Raw genomic sequence first — 27,731 nt, 5'->3', positions numbered from 1 at the left:
AAAGCCGACAGAGTATCAATACATATCACGAGTCTTAATGAAACTTTTACTAAATGCATCGCCCTCGGTCTTAACGTACAGCATTGCAGATGTCCTTTTCAGGACCACCATCGTGTGGGACAGAACCCACTGTGGGTGTCGGCAGACACTTATGAGCTGCTGTTTCCTATGGTCCATTCAGCACAGGAATGCCAGGGCGGTCATCTTGACTCTGTGAAGGGTAGCCCTGACGTAAGGCGAATGCAGAGACTTATCACCTCTGGAGTTGTTGGCAAACGGGACCCCCAGGCTATGCACGCAGTCGTGTCCGACCCTCGCTGCCCCATGGACTATCCTCAGGCTCTTCTGTCCATGGGATTTCCCAGGCGAGAATCCTGGAGTGTGTAGCCATTTCCTTCTCCAGGGGATCTTCCCCACCCTGCAGTCGAACTCTCGTCTCCTGCACTGGCAGGTGGATCCTTTGCCACCGAGCCAGCAGGGGAGCCTGACACCCAGGTGGGGGACTGCAGAGAGTGGCAGGTGTGAGTATCTGATTGATGCTGCATAGTAATATTAATACTTACTAAATGGACTTGACCTCCCGGAATTCATTCCCAATGTCTACTGCTCACCCTGCATCATATGTGCATTGTGGACGTGTCGTGGGCATCTATGTTATGTCTGTGTAGGATATGTCTTGTATAGCGTCCATGCTGGACAGGCAATAGGATCACAAAATATGATTCTAGGATGAAAGATGAGTTGTAACTGTATTTACCCAAGGCCTACAATATGAGAGACACTGCACAAGAAACAGTACACGACTTAGTTCATTTATCCTGATAATCACCATTTAAGGCCAGCATTACACTCCCGTTTCCCTGCTGATGCACTGCAGCTCGAGAGGCTCAGTGACTTGCCCAAGGTCACCCAGCTGCAAAATAGTATGGGTGGGGTCACACCCTGGTTGATCTGAATTCCAAACTTTTGCTCTTGTCATGACAGTTTTTAAGTTACAGCATTTCTAGTTTAAAAATCGACACAGCAGTGACAGGGAAAGTTTATTAAGGCTGGCAGAGGAAGAACCACCACCCCAGACAGCTGGAACAGGCGGTTAGCTCCCTGTGGCCGGAGAGCAGAGCCCGCGTGGCCACAGGTGAAAACCCACCCAGGAGGCAGTGTGGTCTTGGGGGGATGGCCCAGGTCCCACTGTCGCTGAGGTTAGCTGGGCCCCCACCCCGGCCGGCTGGTGTGTCTGGAACTAGGAGAAGATGACAAGCTTCTTAAGAGCAGGAAGCATGTTCCCTGAAGGACCGGGCCTCCTCCCATTTGTGATAAAATACGACTCAAGGTAAAACTCTGTTGACATCACTCTAATTCATGGCAGGACTTCACACAGAAAACCCCATAATAGATGGAGAGTAGGGAAATTAAGAAATCCCAGATGAACAATAGGGAAGGGTTCAGGAACCACTTCAGTCTTATTTTATTGACTTCTTTTTGATCATCAAAGTTGCTTTCATCTTTGTAGTGACAATAGGTTTCTAAACTGTTTCTTATACTAATTCCTGATATCTTCTATTAGGCTCCAGTTTACCAAAGAAATGTCAGGAAATACCCCTGGGTAAAGCTGAATATTTCATAATCTTTGCAGCCATGAAATGCTGGGTTCTTTCCACAAGATCCTAGGGTGTAGCTTAGCAATTGTTTCAGTAGAACTGAAGAGCAAATCGTGGCGCTCCTTCAGTTCACCTGTGTTTAATCTGATTTAACTTCTGTTTTATCTGAATCCGACCTTTCCTCTCGTGGCACTAATAGCAGCAGTCAAAACCAATCACAAGTGTCGTAACCCACAGTCTTCAGGGCCTCATTGTGTGTGTGCTCACTGAGGGTATTTAAGGTATTTAAAGTGTCAAAATTGTTTGCGATTTTCTATTTTGCATCTGTCAAAGCAATTGCAAAATAACAGTAGTCAACCTGACATCAGCCAATCAACAAAAATGTGTGCAGAACAGCCTCTTGAAATTTTTCTTCTTTCTTTTCAACCAAATGTTATTATTCTGATACTAGCTGCATAAAGAATCAAAACTGAAACTAGCAGAATTACAAAGGATAATTTCCTGGGCGTCTTTTTTTAACTTGCTTTAAAAAAAATTTAAGCTGTTTCTGTTTTTCATTTAAGAAAAATTCGTGTGTTTTAATTCTGTAAAAACAAAAAAACTGAATGAGGCATTCTGAAAGATGTGTTTTTACTTAAACACAGAAAGCCGCTTCTCCTCCGGTCTCGATGGCCGGCACCTCAGCTGCCCCCCGCCCACCTTGCCGGCATCGGCCTCTCCTCCAACTCCTCACCCTCAGCATGCCGGTCCCCGAGTGCCCGGGAACCCGTGGCTGCAGAGGGTTAATTTGCCCCTTAAGTGGCATCAGGATAACACCGATGTAGCTAGAAGAGACCGATGTTCTGTCCCAGCCAGCCTTACAGAAACCGGGTGTTGTTGCTGTTGTTTAGTCACTAAGTTGTGTCCGACTCTCTGCACCCCCACGTACTGTAGCCAGCCAGGCTCCTCTGTCTATGGAATTTCCCAGGCAAGAGTACTGGAGCGGACAGAAACATATCTTTCCTTTAACGCATAAATAAGGAAGTAACACGCTGGAATCAAGATTTCCAGTAGAAATAGCAACAGCCTCAGAAATGCAGATGATGCCACTTTAACGGCAGAAAGCAAAGAGGAACTACAAAGCTTCTGATGAAGGTGAAAGAGGAGAGTGAAAAAGCTGGCTTAAAACTCGACATTCAGAAAACTAAGATCATGGCATCCGGTCCCATCACTTCATGGCAAATAGACGTGAGAAAAGTGGAAGCAGTGATAGACTTTATTTCCTTGGGCTCCAAGATTGCTTTGGGCATTGACTGCAGCCACAGAATTAAAAGATGCTTGCTGCTTGGAAGAAAAGCTATGACAAATCTAGATAGCATATTAGAAAGCAGAAACATCACTTTGCTGACAAAGGTCTGTATAGTCGAAATGGTTTTTCCAGTGGTCATGTATGGATGTGAGAGTTGGACCATAAAGAAAGCTGAGCACCGAAGAATTGATGCTTTTGAACTGTGGTGTTGGAGAAGACTCTTGAGAGTCCCTTGGACTGCAAGGAGATCCAACCAGTCCATCCTAAAGGAGATCAGCCCTGGATATTCATTGGAACAACCCATGCTGAAGCTGAAGCTCCAGTACTTTGACCACCTGATGCAAAGAGCCGACATGTTGGAAAAGACCCTGATGCTGGGAAAGATTGAAGGCAAAAGGGAAGGGGGCGACAGAGGATGGGATGGTTGGATGGCATCACCGATTCAATGGACATGAATTTGAGCAAACCCCGGGGGAGAGGGAAGGACAGGGCTTCCTGGTGTGCTGCGGTCCATGGGGTCACAGAGCGCTGGACACGACTTAGTGACTGAAAACAACAACAGGAAAGTGATTTTAAAAACCGTCATTCCTCTCCACACCAGGAGTTAATAATATCTGGTTCCCGATAAGATCTGAGCAAGCATCCTAGAATTCCAGCAGCAGAGGGGAGGCTGGGCCTCCGAGCAGACCTCACTGCGTGAGGAGACCGAGTCCTCGGGAAGCCCGTGACGTCCCGTGACGGAAGCGGGCCGCCCACCCCAGTGTCATCGTCCATCGGACTGACCACACTGTGATCTGGATCTGTGCTGGACGTCACTCAGGCTCAGCCTGTGTGTGAAACCAACTCTCCTTTTCGGGAACAACAGGGTCTCATTATTCACTGTGAGACCAGGTGATTTGCAAGCCTTTGTCAAAGTAATTCAGTAAATTATGGAAAATAATGGAAGAAAAGAAATAGTCTAAAATTTTACTAGTGTTCTTAAGATTGCAAAGCCAGGGTCTGTTTATCACAGGGGCACTACACACATCAGCCTCGGACCTCAAACATAATGTAGACAATGCCATACGCGTAACGAAGCCCCTGCTTTGAACCAGGCATTTTCAGCCTCAAACGTGTGAACCTGGATCACTCAGGTTCCCAGAAGATTCTTTTAAATAAATCTGTGAGAACTAGTACTTGGAGATCCAGTCAATAAGATGCAACGCTGTGCTTTTCACAAAGGATCATCCTTTCTTTCCTGCACGCATCACTCCTGGGCAGTGTGAGGTGCTGGCCCCCGACGGGAACCAAGAAGAGGCCTGGATGTGCGGGTCCTCCTCCGCCCTCGAGGGGTTCCGAGTGCAATCGAGCAGAGGCGGTATGGGGCGCGGACTCCAGGCTGGGGTTTGACGATGTGCTTTTCCTCCTAAGGGGCTGTGAGGCTCAGGTCCACAAGGCGGGAGGTTGCCACCCTGGCCCTGCCCGCCATCTCCCCGACCGTGGGGGAGGCTCCCCCAGGGCAGAGCCTCCAGATCCAGTGGCCAGGTCCTCAGCTCAGACCCCAGGCCGCCCAGAGGCCTCGCCGGTTCTCTGGCTGGCATGTTTCGGCAACTGGCCGGTCCCGCTCCTCTCGGGTGTGCCCAGGCCCTACGGTCTAGAGTGTGCACAGACTGCCCTGAGTGTGTCGTGAAGTGCTGGGCACGGCCCACAGTTGAGTCCCAGCCTCGCAGCAGGCAAGGCCGAGACTCATCAGTTCATGCAGGACGGAACCTGCCGAGTCTAGTGGCCAGTCTCACGGCTGATCACGTGCATCTGGGGAGGGGACAGAGGGGGTCCCGAGACCCCCTTTAAGGCCCATGGTGAGGGACCGGGGGAGGCTTCAGGATGAGCACGGCCTGCAGGGGAGGGTCCACCCTGGTCACGATGGGTCACGTGGCCTGTCCAGGCCCTAACTGGCCCAGATATCAGGCTCCTAGGTCAGTAGCCACACCTTCCCATGGGGTCCATGTGGACATTGCGGCAGGATGCGTGTGAAACACGTCAGGAGCCAGGGAACATGGATGGAGCACGTGTGGTTACAACTCTTCACCCAGGAGAAGGGCCCGTGAGGCAGGCGTCCGCAGAAGGAAAGACACTGGTCAGGATGAGGGGACTGCGGAGAACAGGTTCCGGGTGCCCGGGGGCGGTGGGGAGCCTCCTGGGCGAGGGTCCTGTTGGTGAGGAGGAGAGACCAGGACGTCAGCCACTCTCGTTTCATCCCTTGAGAAGCAGTGACAGCAGCAAGCCCGCGTCTGCCTGCTCTGTGCTCTGCTGGGACGCGGTGCCCGCCCCGGGTTCAGGGTGGGGACTTGGTCACTGCTCAGAAGGCTGTTTTCAGCTGCAGAGGACATTTTTGTTTAACTGCATAGTGTTTCATGATTGCGTCTTTAGAGAGATCCCTCCAGCAGCAGAAGGTAAAACGAGAGATGACAAGAGCTGAATCCAGCTTCTTCTGCCGTCACACCGTTACCACATTATCGTCTATTCCTGAAGAGTGTGGGCCTCCCATGGGGCCCAGTGACCCGTGAGGGAGAAGGTGAGCATCGGGAGGACCAGCGTCAGTGCGGTAAAGCCATCACTGGCCAGCCTTAAAGCCCTGTCAGCGCCAGGGGCCACCAGCGAGCCTGTGGTCACGGGCAGCCTCACAGACAGACATGGGGTGCAGACAGACGGTCAGTTAGGCCAGAATCATGGCAGTCGTCAAGAGGAAGACCAGCTCTGTCTTTTACAGATTTCCAAGCCTTTAATTTCCATTTTCCATAATGGATTTTAAAACTTCACAGTCTTGGCTGCTATGGGCTAACAGATCTGCAGTGCAATCTATTCAGAAGTCCCAACAGCTCAAAACTGTGTTTTATCCCTAAGCACATTATTAAAATGGGAATAATAATTGCAACAGAAATACCATTCAAAGACTTTTACTGACTTTTCATGTTTAATGGTTATTACTCTGGCTTCTTTCAAGTAGCTTTAATAACCACAGTTTATTTACAAAATTCAGGCTGATTCCTTTGTTCCCAAGACAGCTGGTATGACATGTTGCTGTAAAATGTTAAGCTGTTATGAGAGAGAGAACCACATTTAACTTTGGCCACATCTTATTCTCAATGAGAGTTTGAATTCTTGTCCCTGTTTTCTGAAAAACACTTGAAGCGTGCATTTCATCAAACCATGCCTTATAAATCGTTATTCTGGGAGATTTCCATGGCAAAACAAGTCAGCCCACTTGCACCCAAAACCACCACCAGAAGCCACGCACAGCGACCACAGAGCCGTTTCCGTGGCGACTCAGAGCGTTTCTGGTGGGTGAGTGGGCTCCGCGCTCCATCACTGCTCTCCTGAGAGTCCCTCCGTGTCGGCCTTCACTCGAGGGGTGGGAGGCAGGTCCCCGTGTGCCCCGCTGTGTGGTTTCAATCTCCTGCTCCGCGGACGTCCCAAAGCCAAGTGCCAGCACAGCGCCCCCTGCATCAGTGCAGCTGCTCTGGAAAGCATCCTCTGCGCTGCTGAAGTGGCTGCTGGTCATCAAACGTGGACGGGGGATGAAGCTGGGGTCCAGCCGCGGGACACACGGCTCTAAACTCTGACCTGGGCTGCCAGGTTCAAAGCCACGCTGAGCGCCCGGGGCTGGGCCTCGCTCCCTGCCACCCGTGGGGAAGGGATGTGATCACACGTTCTCACTTCTTTTGGTTTGATTTCTTTTTTTTTTAAGGTAGTTTTGTCTTTAATTTTAGTCTTTTTTAAAATTAGTTTCTAAAATCCAAAAATAATGGATCCAAATGAGTAAATAATTGTTGTTCTTTTTCAATCACTCAGTCGTGTCCGACTCTTTGTGACCCCGTGGACTGCAGCACACCAGGCTTCCCTGCCCTTCACTATCTCCCGGAGCTTGCTCAAACTCATGTCCATTGAGTCACAGATGCCATCTAACCATCTCATCCTCTGTCACCCCCTTCTCCTCCTGCCTTCAATCTTTCTCAGCATCAGGGTCTTTTCCAGTGAGTCGGCTCTTCGCATCAGGTGGCCAAAGTATTAGAGCTTCAGCTTCAGTCCTTCCAATGAATATTCAGGGTTGATTTCCTTTAGGATTCACTGGTTTCATCTTGCTGTCTAAGGGTCTCTCAAAAAAGGAGGAACAAAAGCTAAACACCAACTTCGGCTGTGTCCCACCTTATAGAATTGGTGGGCAAGGACAGTGATCAAGCGTTACCCTGGGGGATGGAGTATCGTCTCCCAGGAAAGTAAGAAGGCTGGGTTCCTGGGCCCTATCCTCTCAAGGCATACTTCACTGGCAGTTACTAAGCCCTGAATTCATGGAACTGAGGAAGAAAAAGCAGAGATAAAACACAGGGATGGTAAGAGAGAGTGAGTCAGCATGGTCAGGAGAGATAAGTGTTTGATGACTGTTTATTGTGCTCGTCACATTCAGAAAAGAGTGTCAAATAGTATAAGCCTTACTTGCAATTCCTTTTCTACTGTGGTCCAGCCAGAAAAGATCTCCTTTTCCTGTTGAGGAAGGGCTGTTTTGAGGTAGAAGCAATTGAAATTGTTGTCGAGCGAATGACAGAGCAGAAGTATTTCAGAGATGTGAGATGTATGTCAGTCTATGTTAGGAATAAAGAAGGAAGGGTGTTTTTTTTTTTAATACAGGGGAAAATTTCAGAAGTTTAAAAGACCACTTGAACATACTTTCCTTGTAAATCACCTTTTGGATTTCTATACAGAATTGGGCTTCCCTGGTGGCTCAGACAGTAAAGAATCTGCCTGCAATGCAGGAGACTCGGGTTCAATCCCTGAGTTGGAAAGATCCCCTGGAGGAGGAAATGGCAACCCACTCCAGCACTCTTGCCTGGAGAATCCCATGGACAGAGAAGCCTGACAGGCTACAGTCCAGGGGGTCAAAAAAAGTCAGACATGACTCAGCAACTAAACAACAATAATAGCAATTTGACGTGTTATGATGCTATTTTAAATGACGTTATTTTTAAAATTTCATTTTCTCAGTTGCTGGTGCTGAGAAAGACAATTGACTTTTTGCATAGACTTCCTTTATCACATTTAGGGAATTTCTTTCTATTCTTACCAAAAGTCTCTTTTCTTTTTAAAATTATAAATGGATGTTTCTTAAATACCTCCCTTCCATCTTTTGAGATAATTGTATGAATTTTGTCCTTTATTCTACTAATGCAGTGGACTTCATAGATTTTTCTAATGTTAAATCCATGTTGCACTTCTAGAATAAGCCTCATTTGATCATGAAGACATTCCTTTTTACCTTTTGCTGGATTTTGGTTCACTAATATTTTGTTCAGAATTTTTACATCTATGCTTATGAATGACATTATCCTACAATTTTCTTTTATTGCGATGATCTTATTAGATTTTGGTGTCAAAGTTTGCTGGTCTCATAAGACAAACTGGAGTGTTCCCTCTTTATCTGTTTTCTGGAAGAATTTGTGTAATACTAATAATTATTTCATCCTGAAAATGTTTGTTTGGTAGATTAAGCTATCTGGGCCTAAAGATTTTTTTGTTGGAAGATTTTCAGTTATTTATGGATGTACTTTGCTTAATGGCTGTGGTATCAGAATTTCTGTTTTAACTTCTGCCTCGTTTTCTCTTCTCTGTTTGAGGCTATAATTTTATATATACATATAAATAGGTATACTCCTGACCTTCTAACTGTGTTTCCTATGTTCTATATTGATTCTGCTTATTTTTTTTAATCTAGCTTCTTCTTCACTGAGTCTCTCCTTAGCTGTGTCTCACCTGCTGTTACACTCGCTCTTAATTTTAAGTGTTGAATATTCCAGAGCTGGAGTTCCTACTTAGACCCTTGTTCACTTTGCTATTCTGTGCAGAAGTTCACCGCTCTTGCCCTAACTTTGTTGAACGTGTCTGTTTTGGTTCTCTTAAAGTCTGGGTCTGATAACGTTACACGGATTCACGTGGTTATCATTTCGCTGCATTTGTTTCACTCAGCTTCTGGTCACATGGTCTTGGTTTCTCAGGAGCCTGACTATTTTTGATCGTGTGCCAGATATTTTATATGGAACTTGATAGGAATAATTGGAGTCCTAAGATGATGGTCATTTCCTCTGGAAAGAATTTACATTTGCTTCTCGATAGGCAGGTGGTGCCCTTGCCATCTTGAACAGCCATAGTCCATTTAGGTGGGCCTCCATCTGGGGAGGGATGGTCTGTGTCCAGCTCACTCCCACTCCTAGGGTGTAGCCCAAGGGGCTCCGCCCAGAAGCATGGGTCTTACCGAGCACTCCCCTGCAGTGAGCCCTGGATGCGGTTTATGTCTCCCTGGCTTCTTTGTGAGGCTGTTGAAAGATCTACTCAGCTTCTCAAGCTCTGACCGGCCAACCTAGAATAGGCAGAGGCCCCTGTTCAAATGTCCCCAAAGCCAGACTCCTCAGTTCTCTGCATTTCTCTCCTCTCCGGGTTGGCCCCATAACCCTTCCCTGCCCTCCTGGTTCCCTGATAGCTTGAAGCAGACTTGGTAGAGTCATTACTAGAAGCGGAAATCCACCACAGAGCTCCCTTGACTTATGATGAGGTTGTACCCTGATGAACCCATTGAAGTTGACAACGCTACAAGCTGAAAATTCATCTAATATACCGAAGCCACTTCTATTAGCCTAGAGTTGGGTAAAATCATCTAACACAAAGCCTAGTTTATAATAGTGTTGAATATCTCATGCAGTTTATTGAATGCTGCCCTGAAAGTGAAGTTCTTTCAGAATGGTTTGTCGGGACACAAAGGTTATAAGAATGCTGGCTGTTTGGCCTTGTGGTCACTGACTGACCCGGAGCCGCTGCCCAGCATTGCCACAGGGTTGTATCACTAGCCCTGGAAAAGACCACAATCCAAAGTGTGGTTTCCACTGAAAGTGTATCACCTTCACACCTCTGTAAAACAGAAAATGGGGAGTCGTTCCATCATCAGTCAGGGGCCATCTGCATTTACATTGCTGTGAATTACTCGATCACATTATTGCTAATCTCTTCTATTGACTTGATTTTCTAATTTGATCTGTAGAAATTCATTTTCATATGAACTCTATTAATGATTTGTTAAATATGTTGCAAGTGCTTTCTCCTAGTTGCTTACCTTTAATCTCTTTATCCAATATGTTAATTTTTGAGAACATTATCCTCTGTTTTTCTCCTTTATGATTTCTAAGCTTGCTTAGGAAGGCCCTCCCTCCCCCAGGATTATAAAACATATTCTCTTTTATTTTCTTCCATTACTAATGAGAGTTTTGTTTTATGCATTTTGACTCTTTAATCCACCTCAAATTTATTGTCATATACCATATGGTATGAGGATTATAATAGAATGTTCCCCCAAGGAGAGGCCCATTCTCTCATCTGTAGACTTTGTGAATATATACATCACATGGCAGAAGAGAGTCTGCCAAGGCAGCTGAAGTGAAGAATTGGTGAGCGTGAAGCAGGGGCGGTATCTCAGATCAAGCAGGCAGTGAGCTCAGTGTAAGCACGGGGCTGCATCAAGGGCAGAGGGCCCTCTGGCTGGAGGCCGAAGGCAGTGACCGAGGTGGGGCCAGAGAGCCTCAGAGAGGTGCAGGGCCCGGGGGAGGGCCCAGGTGGCACCCAGCAGGGCGGGGGGCGTCGCTCTGCGGGGAACTGAACTCTGTCCACAACCTCAAAGAGCGCCTCCAGGTGAGAGTCTGGCCCTCACCTTCTGCCGCACGAGACCAGAGCAGAGGGGCCGGGAGCCCCAGCCCTCTCCCAGAACTGGGAGGTGGTGGGCTTGTGCTGTTTCAGCTGCTCTGGTTGTGGTCGTTTGTTACAGCAACCCTACAACCAGTACAGGGATCTTAATGTATTTCCAAAAATATACCCAGTTATTGGAACCATTTATGGACTGAGATATTCTTCCCCTATTTACTGGAAATGCTGCTTTGTCAACAGTCAGATTTTCCATTTGTGTGTGAATCTGCTTGGGACTTTGTATTCTTTCCTGACCATCAGCGTCCTGTGCCAAGATGAGTCACAGGGTATGGTGCTCGGAGGCGTGGACTCCGGAGCCCCAGGGCCGGGGTTCAAATCCCAGCTCTGCCACTTCCACTTTGAACAGATCAGCTTACTTTTTTTGCCTAGGTTTCCCTGTCTTGAAAGTGGGTTAATAATTACACCCACCTCACAAAATTGTTGAGAAGATTGTCAGTTGCTGCTGCTAAATCGCTTCAGTCGTGTTCAACTCTGTGTGACCCCAGAGACGGCAGCCCACCAGGCTCCCCCGTCCCTGGGATTCTCCAGGCAAGAACACTGGAGTGGGTTGTCATTTCCTTCTCCAATGCATGAAAGTGAAAAGTGAAAGGGAAGTCGCTCAGTCGTGTCCGACTCTTCGCGACCCCATGGACTGCAGCCCACCAGGCTCCTCCGTCCATGGGATTTTCCAGGCAAGAGTACTGGAGTGGGGCGCCACTACCAGTCAGTTACTACATGTAATTCCCTCACAAGGGCTAGTGCATAGCAGGTTGTGTTATCTGTAGGGAACGTCTTCTCTCGTCATTGTTTTAGGATTGTCTTACTTATTCTTGAGCATTAGTACTTTCACACGGGTCTCAGAATAGCTTCCGTGGTTTAAAATCTCACCGAGGGTTTGGTTAGAATCGCTCTTACTGCACTTCACCAATCAGTCTTCGAAGAATTAATGCCTTTGCATTAATTATTAATTAATGTTTGTATTTCATTAGGTCTCCTTCTGATCTTCAGTACAATTGAAATGTTTTCTTCTATGGACAGTGTACATTTCTTATTAGATTTATTCCCAAATATATCATGGCATGTTTTGCCTTTTGTGCATTTTCCCTTTACGTTCTCTAAACAGTTGTCCCCGTTGTTCAGAGACATACTGACACGTGTTTGTATATATCCACCCCAACCAGAGCAATTTATTATTCCTGGTTTCGTTCTTTTTTATGGCTGAGTAATAGTCCACCGCGTGTCTGCACCACATCTTCCGTATCCGGTCGTCTGTCCGTGGACGCTGAGGCTGCTTCCGTGTCTTGGCCACTGTAAATAGTGCCCCTGTGAACACTGCGGTGCGTGTGTCTTTTCCAAGGGTGGTTTTCCCTGGATATATGCCCAGGAGGGGGGTTCAGGGTCACATGGTAGCTCTATTTTCAGTTTTCTGAGGAGCCTCCACTCTCTCCTCCACAGAAGCTGCTTGAGTTTACATTCCCACCCACAGCGTCAGGCTCCCTTTCCGGTTCCTGAGAGTTTCTGCTTCCTGTGACAGAATCTGTGGGGTTTAGACCCACACCTTCATTATAATTACCTGTGCGTGCTTGTCCTTCCCGCCGGACGGAGATGCCCATGAGGGCAGAGGGTGTAACGTGCTAGGAACACACACACACGTGCATCTACACGCATGCCGGCATATACACACACACACACGTACACACACGCGGGGAGCCTCTCCCACGCGTGACCCAGCACCGTCACTCCCTTGGGTCCCGCACGTGCTGGCGGGCAGCCGGGGGAGCCTCCACGCCTGTCCTCAGCCGAGCGCCAGCCTGTCCCCCGTGGACCCGCAGGGCTGGACCCCAAGCAGGGGGACGAGTGACATTCCAGCAGCAGCAGAGCGGAAGACGCCCCGCCGGCCCGCCCAGGAGGCGGGGCCCTGGGTCTGACTGGCGGTGTCGGAGGCGCTTGATTCCTTGTCGCCTCTGAAATCCCAGGAATGCTGCTCCCCAAAAGCTACATGCAGTTGGGCAGTTTTAGGGTTTTCTTTGCCTTCGTGGTTATGAATTATATGGACTCTGATTGCTTAACTACAAACTGAGGGTTTTCCAGGTTGGGGATCGGAGTTATGAGAAGAAAACTGCTGAAATACAAGTCCCTGGGGTGACAAGGGCCCCTGGGTGTGGGCAGGAGGTTCCAGACCTAGAGTCGCGCTTACTGTGCGTGTTGGACACTCCACACACCTGGAGGCCCCAGCCGGTCAAGAGCAAGGCCCGATGTGAGAATTGTTTACTAATCAAAAATAAAATTTCCTAAATGGGCTCGTCACCAACTTTTATTTTATTGAAATGCAGTGACGTCCCTAAGTGTCCTGGGTGCAGGGCCCCGTCTGAAGGGCAGGGAGCTGCCGGGCAGACCTTCCCAGGCGGAGGGAGACCCTGGAGGGCCCGGCCGCGTGGCCTCTGATGCTGCCTCCATCTTCGAGGTTCTGCAGGTTTATCCTCAGTGTTCACATATCAGAGCTCATCTTCATCCCCTTTCCATGTTGTTTGGATGGATGAAATTTAACACAGACCTTAAATATCAATAACCTCAGATATGCAGGCAACACCACCCTTATGGCAGAAAGCAAAGAGGAGCTAAAGAGGCTCTTAATGAAAGTGAAAGAGGAGGGTGAAAAAGCTGGCTTAAAACTCAACATTCAAAAAACTAAGATCATGGCATCCGGTCCCATCACTTCATGGCAAACAGATGGGGAAACAGTGGAAACAGTGACAGACTTTATTTTCTTGGGCTCCAAATCACTGCAGATGGTGACTGCAGCCATGAAATTAAAAGATGCTTACTCCTTAGAAGAAAAGCTATGACCAACGTAGACAGCACGTTGCAAAGCAGAGACATGACTTTGCCAACAAAGGTCCGTCTAGTCAAAGCTATGGTTTTTCCAGTAGTCATGTATGGATGTGAGAGTTAGACCATAATGAAGGCTGAGCGCCAAAGAATTGATGCTTTTGAACTGTGGTGTTGGAGAAGCGTCTTGAGAGTCCCTTGGACTGCAAGGAGATCAAACTAGTCAATCCTAAAGGAAATCAGTCCTGAATATGCATTGGAAGGACTGATGCTGAAGCTGAAACTCCAATACTTTGGCCACCTGATGCAAAGAACCTACTCATTGGAAAAGACCCTGATGCTGGGAAGGAGTGAGGGCAGGAGGAGAAGGGGATGACAGAGGATGAGATGGTTGGATGGCAACACCGACTCAATGGACATGAGTTTGAGTAAACTCTGGGAGTTGGTGATGGACAGGAAAGCCTGGCATGCTGCGGTCCATAGGATTGCAAAGAGTTGGATATGACTGAGCGACTGAACTGAACTGTTCCTAGAATTAATGACCACCCAAATCCTCAGTGATTTTAGTCACAGTTTTAGTCAATCCTATAACAGATACCAACTCAGAAAATACTGCTTTATTCCCCCACCCGTTGCCCTGAAACTGTGGCCACTCTGCAGTTCCCTGGGCTTCTCCACTTGGCTCCCTGGACGTTCTCCTAAGCTTGTTCAGCCACTTGCCTCCTGGACTTCTGGGCTTCAGTTCTGTCAGGTTGGATTTAAATCACGGTTAAGGCTCAGTGGGCCCGTCTTTGTCCTCCACTTAAGAAGTATTATAGAGGTCATGACACCGGTACAAAGAAGTGACTCCAGCGTCTCATTCCTAGAGGCAGCACCGGGCGTGGGTTCCCCCCGAGGCTGCAGCCCAGCCCGCCCTGCGTGCCACAGGTGCCCGGGACCAGCCATGCACTCTGGGTGCTTCCGGGCCAGCGGTGCAAGACCAGATGGGAAGTGTTTCCCAGACACTCCTCTGACTCCACGTGACATTCCCCTCAGACCAGGTGACCGTTCTTAAAGAATACCCTGAGGATCCAAAGAGAAGGAATTACTGGCTGTGCTTGGTTCACGTGAAGTCTGTGATGAGGGGAGGGAATGCAGAGGAACGAGAGCCTGGGGCCGGCCTCCGCACTGCTCATTCGGGAGAGCTCAGGAGTGAGTGCGCCTCCCTTCATCGCTGGGAGCTCGCAGTGTTTGTTACAAGTGCTTTAGCGTGAAAACAGAGGCGACCACTGGAATTTCTCTCACGAAACCAGTTGGTGGTTTGGGGAGATCGGGCATGGCTTGCTGCGAGAGGACCTGCCCTTCAGTCGCGGCTCTTCGTCAGTTGGTACCTTGCTTGCAGCAGCAGGAGCCACAGAGACCACTCAGCCCTCCACTTGAGCTCCGTGAACCAGGGGCATTTTCTGTGCACATCTCCGCCAGGCCGGGTCCGGGCAGGCCGCTGGCCATCCACCAGCGAGTGGGCTGCTGGGCACGACAGTCTCTCATCAGTGAAGGCGTGTGGGCAAGGCCCCGACGGTGCCCACAGAAGCCAGGAGCAGAGTGGGGCTGCCGAGGCAAGGCCCCGACGGTGCCCACAGAAGCCAGGAGCAGAGCGGGGCTGCCGAGGCAAGGCCCCGACGGTGCCCACAGAAGCAAGGAGCAGAGCGGGGCTGCCGAGGCCACAGTGCGAATTTGTAGCTGACCCCATCAAGACTGTGTGTGTGTGTGTGGTGTGTTGTTGTTTACTCTCTGCAGCCTCTGGTGAAGAAAGCAGGCTGCAGCGGGTGCCCGGAGCTGGAGTCTGGCCCAGAGGACCAGTGGAATGAGAGCGTCCAGTCTGGCTGAATCAGCAAGAGAGATGGGGGAGCACTCCCCCTTACTGGGAGCAGGGACACTAGGTGGGCAAGGAGGCTGGCGATGGCGGCGGCTCGGTCAGGCTGAGCCCCCCGGGCCATCAGCCGGCACCACGTCGTCATCGGGGCATCCTTGTCCCCAGCTGGGCGGCCGGGCTAGCTCGTCATCAGGTGCACAGTCCAGGCCCTGGCAGTTTTCACGTAATCCAGTAGAAATAGCTGCTTGAAACTCATACTGGTTTAAACAATGAGAATGTTTTGTTCCATGTAACTGAGATGCAGCGCTGGCTTCAAGGGAGGCCTAATCCAATTACTCAAGTTATGTGACCAGAAGCCAGGGGCTCGCACTCCGTTTTGAGGCTGTTTCCTTATTGTTGGCTCCGTTCTCGGCAAGTTCTCTTCCTCGTGGTTGCGGGACAACCGCGAGCAGCTCCTGGCCTGCACTTCCAGGCTCAAACCACAGAAGAGGAAGCGCCTGTCCCAGCAGCTCCTGTGTCACAGCCCGCACTCCATCCTGGCTGGACTTCGAACAGTGGGCAATGCCAGGCCACCCAAATGGGGTTAATGAAGTTGGCCCCTCCCAGGTCCCGAGGTCTGAAGACAGGGCTGAGCTCGGGAGAAAAATCCAGCTGCTTCCACATTCTGAGCCTCAGACCCCAGGTCCTTCCTGTCCTTACCTATTGTCCCAGCAGTGGGGGAGGGCCTGGCTTGCCAGGGAGCCAGAGGGCCAGGGGCCAGCAGAGCACGCATGGAAAAGCCTGTGATGTGGCAACAGAAGTCACTGAAATCAAGGAGGTATTATGGAAAGATTTTCTCAAAGTTGGGGGTGGGGAAAGCATTCTGTAATGCAGGGTAAAATAGTTTCTTTATTCTAAAATCTCAGACTTGTTGCTGCCAAAGTGAAAGTGAAAGTCACTCAGTCATGTCCAACTCTTTGCAACCCCATGTTCTATACAGTCCATGGAATTCTCCAAGTCAGAAGACTGGAGTGGGTAGCCTTTCCCTTCTCCAGGGGAATCTTCCCAACCCAGGGATCAAACCCAGGTCTCTCGCATTGCAGGTGGATTGTTTACCAGCTTAGCCACAAGGGGAGCCCAAGAATACTGGAGTGGGTAGCCTATCCCTTCTCCAGGGGATCTTCCCAACCCATGAATCAAACCAGGCTCTCTTGCATTGCAGGTGGACTGTTTACCACTGAGCTAGCAGGGAAGCCCAAGGTCAGTGTTAAATTCGTGGGCAAGATACAGGGCAGGGAGGGAACTGCCCGGAAGTCTCAGTCACCACTCGAGCTGCCCAGAGAGACACTCCTGAGAGCAGCCGCCGATGGTCGCAAATAAAGCAAGCACACACCTCAGAACTCCGTCCGAGGAAGAGAAGACCTTGCTGTTTGTCTTCACATATAGATGAGGTAGTGAAGTTTTCACCATAGTATGTTGTACCGTAAGGACCAATGAGCAGGCAGAAGGGCCATGTGAAACACTGTCAGTCATCTCATCACACACAGCGTTCAGGGTCTTTATTTCTAATTTTAGAGAGTGATGTTCCTCCATCACTGAAGTCAAGAAAAAGACTGTGCCGCCAAGGATGGAGCAGCCCACTGCCCCCCGCACTGGTAGACGGCTTTCTTCTTTGTCGTTTTTACTCTCCACAGTGAGTTCTTCTCAGACGTCATCTGAATATGTTTCTAGATCTCAGTACATTTTTAATACAAACAAAATCTTCCTGCTCTTGATTTGACCTTTGTTGGCTTGGTGTGTTTTAAAGAAGATGTGGGCAACAATTTTATGAAGAATGCGCAGAGACATTCGTGGAGAAGCACATTGGTGAGAATAATGATGAGGAAGACAAGGCGTCTCCTTCCTCATCGACCAGCACATGAGCTCCTCTCTCTCTGCTGAGTCTTAGGGTCGTGTGGGTTTTGTCTGAGCCAGGAGCAGCACACGCAAGGCTTTTAAAGGGAGTTTAACCAGACTGTTCCTAACAGAAATTCTACTCTCACGTCTGTCCAAATGGACCAAGCCAAGGTACTGATTTATCCAATCTGTAAAAACAGAAACTGCAGCCTCTATTTTTTTTTTTTTTTTTTTTGCCACAGTTCAGTTCAGTTCAGTCGCTCAGTCTTTTCCGACTCTTTTCGACCCCGTGAATCGCAGCACGCCAGGCTTCCCTGTCCATCACCAACTCCCAGAGTCCACCCAGATTCACGTCCATCGAGTCAGTGATGCCATCCAGCCATCTCATCCTCTGTCATCCCCTTCTCCTCCTGCCCCCAATCCCTCCCAGCATCAGAGTCTTTTCCAGTGAGTCAACTCTTCGCATGAGGTGGCCTAAGTACTGGAGTTTCAGCTTTAGCATCATTCCTTCCAAAGAAATCCCAGGGCTGATCTCCTTCAGAATGGACTGGTTGGATCTCCTTGCAGTCCAAGGGACTCTCAAGAGTCTTCTCCAACACCACAGTTCAAAAGCATCAATTCTTCGGTGCTCAGCCTTCTTCACAGTCCAACTCTCACATCCATACATGACCACAGGAAAAACCATAGCCTTGACTAGACGAACCTTTGTCGGCAAAGTAATGTCTCTGCTTTTGAATATGCTATCTAGGTTGGCCATAACTTTCCTTCCAAGGAGTAAGTGTCTTTTAATATCATGGCTGCAGTCACCATCTGCAGTGATTTTTGAGCCCAGAAAAATAAAGTCTGACAATGTTTCCACTGGATCCCCATCTATTTCCCATGAAGTGATGGGACCGGATGCCATGATCTGCGTTTTCTGAATGTTGAGCTTTAAGCCAACTTTTTCACTCTCCACTTTCACTTTCATCAAGAGGCTTTTGAGTTCCTCTTCACTTTCTGCCATAAGGGTGGTGTCATCTGCATATCTGAGGTTATTGATATTTCTCCTGGCAATCTTGATTCCAGCTTGTGCTTCTTCCAGCCCAGCATTTCTCATGAGGTACTCTGCATATAAGTTAAATAAGCAGGGTGACAATATACAGCCTTGATGTACTCCTTTTCCTATTTGGAACCAGTCTGTTGTTCTATGTCCAGTTCTAACTGTTGCTTCCTGACCTGCATACAGATTTCTCAAGAGGCAGGTCAGGTGGTCTGGTATTCCCATCTCTTTCAGAATTTTCCACAGTTTATTGTGACAGTCAAAGGCTTTGGCATAGTCAATAAAGCAGAAATAGGTGTTTTTCTGGAACTCTCTTGCTTTTTCCATGATCCAGCGGATGTTGGCAATTTGATCTCTGGTTCCTCTGCCTTTTCTAAAACCAGCTTGAACATCAGGAAGTTCACGGTTCACATATTGCTGAAGCCTGGCTTGAAGAATTTTGAGCATTACTTTACTAGCATGTGAGATGAGTGCAATTGTGCGTAGTTTGAGCATTCTTTGGCATTGCCTTTCTTTGGGATTGGAATGAAAACTGACCTTTTCCAGTCCTGTGGCCACTGCTGAGTTTTCCAAATGTGCTGGCATATTGAGTGCAGCACTTTCACAGCATCATCTTTCAGGATTTGGAAGAGCTCCACTGGAATTCCATCACCTCCACTAGCTTTGTTCGTAGTGATGCTTTCTAAGGCCCACTTGACTTCATATTCCAGGATGTCTGGCTCTAGGTCAGTGATCACACCATATGATTATCTGGGTCGTGAAGATCTTTTTTGTACAGTTCTTCTGTGTATTCTTGCTACCTCTTAATATCTTCTGCTTCTGTTAGGTCCATACCATTTCTGTCCTTTATCGGGCCCATCTTTGCATGAAATGTTCCTTTGGTATCTCTGATTTTCTTGAAGAGATCCCTAGTCTTTCCCATTCTGTTGTTTTCCTCTATTTCTTTGCATTGATCACTGAGGAAGGCTTTCTTATCTCTTGTTGCTGTTCTTTGGAACTCTGCATTCAGATGCTTATATCTTTCCTTTTCTCCTTTGCTTTTCACTTCTCTTCTTTTCACAGGTATTTGTAAGGCCTCCCCAGACAGCCATTTTGCTTTTTTGCATTTCTTTTCCATGGGGATGGTCTTGATCCCTGTCTCCTGTACAATGTCATGAACCTCAGTCCATAGTTCATCAGGCACTCTATCTATCAGATGTAGGCCCTTAAATCTATTTCTCACTTCCACTGTATAATCATAAGGGATTTGATTTAGGTCATCCCTGAATGGTCTAGTGGTTTTCCCTCCTTTCTTCAATTTAAGTCTGCATTTGGCAATAAGGAGTTCATGATCTGAGCCACAGTCAGCTCCTGGTCTTGTTTTTCCTGAATGTATAGAGCTTCTCCATCTTTGGCTACAAAGAATATAATCAGTCTGATTTCGGTGTTGACCATCTGGTGATGTCCATGTGTAGAGTCTTCTCTTGTGTTGTTGGAAGAGGGTGTTTGTTATGACCAGTGTGTTTTCTTGGCAAAACTATTAGCCTTTGCCCTGCTTCATTCTGTACTCCAAGGCCAAATTTGCCTGTTACTCCAGGTGTTTCTTGACTTCCTACTTTTGCATTCAGGACCTTAGTTCCCCTACCAGGGATCAAACCCTTAGCAGTGAAAGTGCAGATTCCAAACCACTGGACCACCAGGGAGGTCACCAGAACCCCAGCCTGTCTTAAAAGCCTGAAGGTGGACTGCCCTCTGGCCCCCATTTCCTGTCTCATCTGGCACAGGTGTGGTGCTGGTCACAGGAGCCCGGCTGTGTGTCTTTGGGTGTGTTCTGCTTCCTGTGGACTCCAGCCCATGTTAAGAGGTTGGCAAAGGTGCCTTTTGCTGTTTTTCAGTCACTCAGTTGTCTCTGACTCTTTCAGACCCCATGACTGTAGCCCACCAGGCTTCTCTGTCCATGGGTTTTCCCAGGCAAGAATACTGGAGTGGGTTGCCGCGCTGTCCTTGAGGTGAGATGGAATGACAGGTTTGGTCAAAGGGTGCTGCGGAAGCAACAGTGAATCGCGGCGGCCGCGCTCACTCCCCGACCTCAACATCCAGAAAAGTCGCTCCCATTCAGAAATGAAATTTTCACTTTTTTTAAGAGAAAGGAGTTAGCATAAGATCCTTGCTAGATTGAAAGAGAAAGAAAATAAGCAAAAATCAAATTAGAACATAGACCAAGTGGGAAATTACCCAAGAAGAAGGGAAAAGGTTCAGACAAATTACAGTTCCTTGAAACAAATAGTTCTTCATAATGCCAAAGCATTTAAAGAACACACTGATATGCCTCTGTCTTTCTGAGAGAGAAATTGGACAGGATCGTTTTTATACGCCGCCAAGATGTGTTTCACATGGACAGGTTGTGGGCAGACACTGCCAACAAGAAGGGACAGAGAAACTAGAGCAAACGTGAGCCATTTTAAAGGCGGTCGGCCAGGGCTCCCCTGGTAGCTCAGCGGGAGAGAATCTGCCTGCCAACACAGGGCGAGGAGACACAGCTTCAATCCCTGGTCTGGGAAGATCCCGCATACCACGAGAGCAACTAAGCCCGTGGGTCAGAACTACTCTAGAGCCCAGCAGCCTCACCTGCTGAGCCCGTGTGCATAGAGCCCCTGCTCAGCAATGAGAAGCCAGTCAATGAGACGCCCACACACCGCACCTGGAGAATAGACCCTGCTCGCCACAACTAGGGAATGCCCTCGCGGCAGTGAAGACCCAGCACAGGCAAAAATAAATACATACAATTGTCTTGTAAAATAAAAAAGAGTAGTAGCTCAGAATTCCAGAGCCAGCGTCGAGTGATAGAAAAAAACAGTCAATGTCCCGTAGCCTGTGAGGCCGGCTGAGGCTGCCCCTAAGGTCTGACTTACAAGTCCTGTGTTTTTCCTGCTGTTTGCCTTTCATTTCAGTCAGTTGACAGATGTTACTATTGGACTTAAGTCCAAGAAGATAAAGTGGGAGGAATCAAACATTTCATCAGTGGGGAAGATCATTTTCATCCTTTTTCTTTTTCCCTTTGGATATAAATCACAAGATTATAACATACCTCAAAAAGTACTTTGCCAAAAATTTTAAAAATTACATTCAAGAACACTTGCAATAGGACTTGAGTGGGAAGTAAAATAAACTATTAGAGCACATTTCTTCCTTAATTTAGTCTAGTGTAAGAGACTGTTGGAATTAAAGGCTAGCAGTTTTAACATACTCAAGAAGTCCATTGACTTGTCTAACTGAACTCAGCTGCACTTACTTTCATAGTCAGGTGCCTGTTCCCAGGTGTGTCCAATGAATCGTCTGTGGGGTACACTGCAATTCAGCTTTAATATTCAGTTAAGTCCCCACAACACATGCAACAAATTTTCAAATTCCACAGCATCTCAGACTAGGAGAAAGGAATAGACAGAGCTGGAGAAAGACAGCAGGAAGGACAATTGCACTCAGACTCACACACAGACACGCCTCTCCATCCTGCTCAGACACAGGCTCCCAGACTGTCCTCCACACACAGACACGCCTCTCCATCCTGCTCAGACACAGGCTCGCAGACTTACCTCCACCTTCGGTGCCTGTTTGTAGCTTGACGAGCCCAGTGGCCACGCGTTAGCAGAATAAGACCTGGATGTATTCTAGAGGCAGTGGGAAACTCGTGAATCAGACACACTCGTGGTGCCGAGGGTGCTGCGCCCTGGTCCACGTGTCCGGGGGCACTTGGAGACGTGGCTGTGCAGGTTTTCCTTCCCTTGTATCTTCATAATCACGTGACGGTACCAAGCACCCAGGTGCCGAGACAGCGTGGGGGAGTGTCTGAACCGCCTGACCACGCACTACGGGTTATCCTCACACACAGCATAGCAGGACCACCATCCACTCCCCAAACGAGAAGAGGATGTAGGATTAGCATCGTGTGTGCATCGTGAGAGCAGAGGACAAGTGTTTTCCTTACTTAGTGCTGAAAACTGTGCTAACAAGGATTTTAGCGAAACAAAATGCTGTTGCAGGGACTGCCTCCCGCAGACTCTGCAGGACGACTGGGTACCTTTTCAGTTTGTGACTGCGTTGCCCCATATCACATGCCAGCTGCCTGGCCTCTGACCTCATGTAACAAACTTACCTTTGTAATGATATTTTTCTGTGATTTCTTAAATTCAAACCAGTCATTTCTGTGGTTAAAAAAAATTGCTGTTTTTTCACTCTAGATAACTTACATACGACAAGAATATGAAACAAAATTTAAAGGGTTGATGCCGGCATCTCTAAGACAAGAACTTGAAGACACCATCTCCTCCCTAAAGTCACAGGTAATGCCTAGAATTCAGGAGCGTCCTGCAGGCTCAGGTGGCTGCACGTTTTAATTAATAAGCTTCTTCTGAACTGGTACCAGAAATCAGTGCAGTGTCGTGGAATAACCTGGTGCCAGGGTGAAGTGTTTTGTGTTTTGGGGAGGTTTTAGAATTTTTCTGACCATTTTAAGAACTCTCTGCTTGATAAGACTTTCTTGAAAGCATCCTTGAAATTGAAAAGTTCAGTTATGGTTTCTTTTATTTACAATCCACATTCCAATACAGACTCACCCTTTTATTCTTGGTACCAGGCCTGAAATGCAATCACTTAGCACGTTGCTAACTTCTTACGACGTGAATGTGTGAAGAAGTAAAAAACAGGGCTAAGTGTTTTTATTCTGATGTATTTTATATGATTATTAGAGATAAGATGCATTTTAAGATCAAAGCAGGGTAATGACATGGTATTCAAACAATTTGGTTAAAGATTTCTGCTGAAACATGTAATTCTTGGTAGTTTATAAAAAATAAAATTGACTTCAGTTTTGATACTAAAACTTCCTGGTCTTCCCTGTGGCTCAGTGGTAAAGAATCCACCTGCCAGTGCAGCAGACTCAGGTTCGATCCCTCGGTTGGGAAGGTCCCCTGAAGGAGGGCAGGGCAACCCACTCCAGCATTCTTGCCTGGAGAATCTCATGGACAGAGGAGCCTGGTGGGCTGCAATCCATGGGCTCGCAAAGACTCGAATATGACTTAGTGGCTGAGTGTGAGTGCAAAACACTTCCTACATAAGTTTTCTCTAAAACATGTTTTATAAATTGCTGTATATATTTTATAGATACATAATTTTTTAGATTTTAGATGGGTACTTTTTTAAAAATCAAATGTTTTAACTCAGTATGAGAAAGAGTTCACATATTCCCATTTCTAAAACACTTAAAACATACTTTTTTTTCCTGGAGAAGCTCTGCAAGAGAAAAAATCCTCTGCTTTCTGTGCCAAGAACAGTGCCTGCCACAGAGAAGGTGCCCAGTACATGTATTTACAAAGAAAACCGATAACCCAGTTTAAGGCCACTCGCATTGTCTGTTTACATGTGAGGGGCGGATGCGTGGCGCATGACAGCTGTGCCTCTTCTGTTCCCTCAGTAAAAGCCTCTTAGCTGAAATGAGAAGCCCATTACATCCATCCTTGTGCTACGGTTAGCTCCCACTTCTGGAGCTAAGGAGTACTCACGCCTACCAACAAAAACAGACATGGCAGGAGAGGGTTAACCTAGAAGGGGTTGCACACACGCTCAGTCTCTCAGTTGTGGCCGACTCCTCGACCCCATGGACTGCAGCCCTCCAGGCTCCTCTGTCCATGGGATTCTCCAGGCAAGAACACTGGAGTGGGTTGCCCTGCCCTCCTCCAGGGGATCGTCCGCACCCAAGGATCAAACCCGCGTCTCCTGTGTTACAGGTGGATTCTTTCCCCCTGAGCCACCGGGGAAGCCCTTAGAGAGGGTTACTTCATCTTTATTTACATGAAAAGCTCTCCTTCAGGTGCAGTTCTCCCTTAACTGCGTAGGAGCCCTTCCTTGGGGCCGGCTGTGTGGGACCTAGCACCTTCAGAGGAGTTGTTGTTTTAGAAAGACAGAAATCTGATATCCACCTGCAGGGCTTCTGTTATCATTCATATCAGTCACTGTAACAGAAGCGCTTCAGCTCCTAAAACTGGACGTTGACCCAGAAGGTGAGGGCTGTCAGCTGCATTCGGGCCCCGAGTCAGCAGCTGCACAGCAAAGTCCCAGGCCGGGTAGGGGGAAGATTCGGTTTGAAAGTGCCGGTGCCCGTGTTTGTGAAAATTGTTGGAATTCCAATCCCAAAGCACGGTGGGGGCAGGGAGGTGGACGGCCGTGGACCTCGTGAACTGTCCCGGGGCACGCTAGAGCAACAGGTAGACTTGCGACCGGGGGAGGCGTGCACCCCTCTAGATGAGCCCTACATGCTGCTCCTGCAGGCAGGCTTTCTGCTTTGCCAGCTGGCCTCTCCTGCGTAACTGTGGCTCAGGAGCCACCATCACCATGGTTTCCGTTCAGACCAGGGACGAGAGCACACAGTTCCGAAGTGATCGGAAGCCACCGACTCTGATTGCGTTCAGCAGCGATGTCGGTCATCAGAAAACACCCGAGCGCTTGCATACAGTGCCTTTGAGCTTCCACCTGACGCAGGTGGCTTTAATCGTGCAGCGGCAGAGCCAGAGCTTTGCGCTTCGGGACCCCTCGGCCGCGCCCTGCAGGCCTGGGGGCAGCTCAGGTCCCCGCGCCCCTCGCCCCGGCTCCACTGGCGGGCTGTCAGGGCAGGGGTCACGGGCGGTACCGGCCTAGAGCCCAGTACTAGGCACCTGCCCCAGATTCAGTCGCTTCACGACATCTCATGACCTTGGCAAGTGGCTGTCGTTCACCCCAGTTCACAGGTGAGCGTCAGAAGCAAAAAGGACTTTCTAGAGCCGTGGGAGCCACGCCAGGAACTGAGCCCAAGTTGGCCTGATCCAAGCACAGTGCACAGCATAGCACGGCCTCTGCAGCCCCGGGGGCAGGCGGCAGTCTCGGCAGGCGGCAGTTTGCTTCCCTCTCACTCGTTCCTTCTGTCAGCAGCCGGGGGTGCCAGCCATGTCTCTGCCCTGAAAAGGAGACGGGGGCACACAGGTGCTCCAGCACCACCCGCCCCACACAGAAGGGCTCTTGTACAGGCAGCTGGATCAGTGCTAACAGAGCAGGAGAACACAGAGGCGAGGCCGCTGACCAGCTCGCAGGCAGAGGCAGCGAGGTGGGCAGGGGCCGAGACCCTGAGCCCAGGACTGGGCCATGGGCAGGAGGCCTGTGTCAAGGCCAGGGATCAGGACGTGGGGCGGAAAGCGGTGATGGAAGAGGCAGAGACAAAGCCGCCAGGGCGGGCCGGCCCCCTCGTCTCTGCAGCCTCTGATGGCTTCCGGGGGGGAGGTGGGGGCGGGGAGGTGGATGTGGTCAAATGTGGAGCCACAGCATCAGGTTCCCAGGGGCCTGTGTTTCACCCAGGGGTCAGCAACCCTCCCGTGTCGCCGAGGAAACCCCCCGCGCCTCCTCTCACCCAGGGCCTCTTTTCCAGGTTAACTTCCTGCAGAAGCGGGCGTCTGTCCTACAGGATGAGCTGACTGCCTACCAAAGCAGAAGGTACGGCCACCCGTGGGTCTCCTGACCAGTCAGTGCGTTTCACCTGGGAGGCTCCTGCCCGGGAGCTAGAGTCTTCATTAAAAGGCACAAACTTACCAGTGTTAGAGAAAGACCACTTTTTAGTGAAGAGCGTGTACTGGAGGAGCCCTCCCCCCACCCCAGCATCATCTTCATGCTCCATCAGTGCTATCAGCGAGGGTCAGCGGCCCCTGACGGGCCTGGGCTGCGGCGGGGTCAGGACAGGATGTGCTCCGCAAGCCCAGCTGCAGCTTAAGGAGCAGGTCTCCCTCCTGAGATGGTGGGCTGAACGCGGTCCTGGTCGCCCACCGCTTCAGGGCCCATGTCCCTTGAACTCAGCGTGGACACAGGAGCTCCAGGTCCCAGAGATAAAGGCTCAGTGACGTCACCGTGCTGGCCAGGACCCTGGTGACCCCAGGCCCCCGTTTCAGGGACGCAGGAGACCATTCTGGTCAAAGGTTCTCGAGACGTCGCTGACCTGGGTTGCATTTACCTGCCCCAACAGCCCTCCCCCTGTTCAATGAAAAGCTGAGCCATTTGGCATTGAATTAAAAGTAAAAACTCCGGAGATGCTGCCATACACGACTCCAGTAAACGACAGAGGCCTACTGTGCCACACAGGGGACTGTGTTCAGTGTCTCGCCACAGCCTCTAAGGGGAGAGGATCGCATATTCTCATAGGGGAAGAGGCACATACACACACACCCCCCCCCCCAGATCAGTGTGCTATACAGCTGAAACAGTATTGTAAATCAGCTAGACTTCAATCGTTTTTTAAAAAGTGAAAACTTCGTGACTCGTTCACTTTTCAAAAGCTTCTGTTCCTTGGTATAGAGAGGACTTGATCCCTTCTGGGTGTTGACGATGAACAACATCAACACTGGTTTTGACATGAAGCAGCCCTCCCACCCCACATCCAGCTCCTCCTGAATTAGAGCATATGTGACTTCGGATGGGCCGGGACGCCAAGAAAGCCTTAACTCTGGGGTCTGCCTTTCAGGTGACCGTGTGGAGGCCCCCCGCGTCACCCCGGAGAGGGCGGTGGATCCAGCCGTCCCAGCTGCACCACAGATTTCTTCCAGCAGGTTTGAAGATTCGGATATTATTTCAGTAAACTGTGAGACCAGTGGCATTTTTTGACACTTAAATGTAATTAAGATCATAAAAACGTCCATCACTCATACGGCAATGGCTGCTTTTGTGTGTCTGCCTTTTTTTTTAATGTTCCTTTGTTTCCACTTTCCATATTTGTGTGCATTTGAGTGCGTCCTGAGAACTGCTGGTTTGGAAGAAAGAAATGAACCGTCGCAATGCCTCATGGATGCCTTTGCATAGAATTTACCAGTTGCCACTGCTCCAGATCACGTTTGTAGCATGTCAGTGTTTTTAATGTGTTTGCATTATCTTCATGTTCATATAGTATTAAACTATTATTTTGTACTTATCGATTTTATTTCTACATTTTTATTGCACCTCATAGGCTAGACTAAAGATGACATGGTATTTTTTCTCTGGAAAATACTGACCATCTCAAATCGTGCTATGGGGAAAAAATATCTTATGTCAGGTCAAAGATCACATTCATACGTAGCGTGTTTCTTTAGAATAAAAATCGCTGAGTCAACTGACGTGAGTCCAAGTCCCTGTCATGTTGGTCTCCAATCTCATCTGGCCTCTAGAGGCAGAGTGGGGAACGACTTTTGTGTGGCAGCTGTGGTTTTACTGTTACCTGCTTGATCTCTGATTTTATGGCTGTGGTTTAATTATAACCTCAATGGATGCTCCTTACGGAAGCCTCCGAATGTTGAGATGAGTTGGGAGGCCGCTCAATACCCTGGCAAGTGATGGTGGAATGAGTTTGCCGGGTCCGCCCGCGGAGAGAATCTGGCGTTTTAGTGCCCGCCCCGAGGCCAGGAAGCAGCTCTGTACTCACAGGTCAGCCCTACCTTGCCGAGGAAATGCTGAACTGCAGAGGATGGG

At 48.9% G+C, this 27,731-nt stretch overlaps 1 protein-coding gene across 10 annotated transcripts in view; it reads left to right on the top strand.

Moving 5' to 3' along the window:
* The window catches only part of CEP112 (centrosomal protein 112), a 320,619-nt gene extending 293,424 nt beyond the window's left edge, over positions 1 to 27,195 (top strand). For 9 of the 10 annotated variants that reach the window (XM_024981122.2, XM_059878648.1, XM_059878651.1 and 6 more), the window contains 3 exons: positions 22,457 to 22,558; positions 25,669 to 25,733; positions 26,752 to 27,195. In XM_024981122.2, the coding sequence (XP_024836890.1) occupies positions 22,457 to 22,558; positions 25,669 to 25,733; positions 26,752 to 26,755 (171 nt within the window). In that variant the 3' untranslated portion in view covers positions 26,756 to 27,195. Of the gene's footprint in view, positions 1 to 16,526; positions 17,425 to 22,456; positions 22,559 to 25,668; positions 25,734 to 26,751 lie in introns of those variants that run through there. The other variant, XM_059878652.1, reaches the window with a different exon arrangement.
* The last annotated feature ends 536 nt before the right edge of the window (positions 27,196 to 27,731 follow it).

This window comes from Bos taurus, chromosome 19 (genome assembly GCF_002263795.3).
Source record: "Bos taurus isolate L1 Dominette 01449 registration number 42190680 breed Hereford chromosome 19, ARS-UCD2.0, whole genome shotgun sequence".
NCBI lineage: Eukaryota > Metazoa > Chordata > Mammalia > Artiodactyla > Bovidae > Bos > Bos taurus.
The sequence above is the reverse complement of the archived record's forward strand: the minus strand, read 5'-3'. Positions and strand labels throughout refer to the sequence as shown.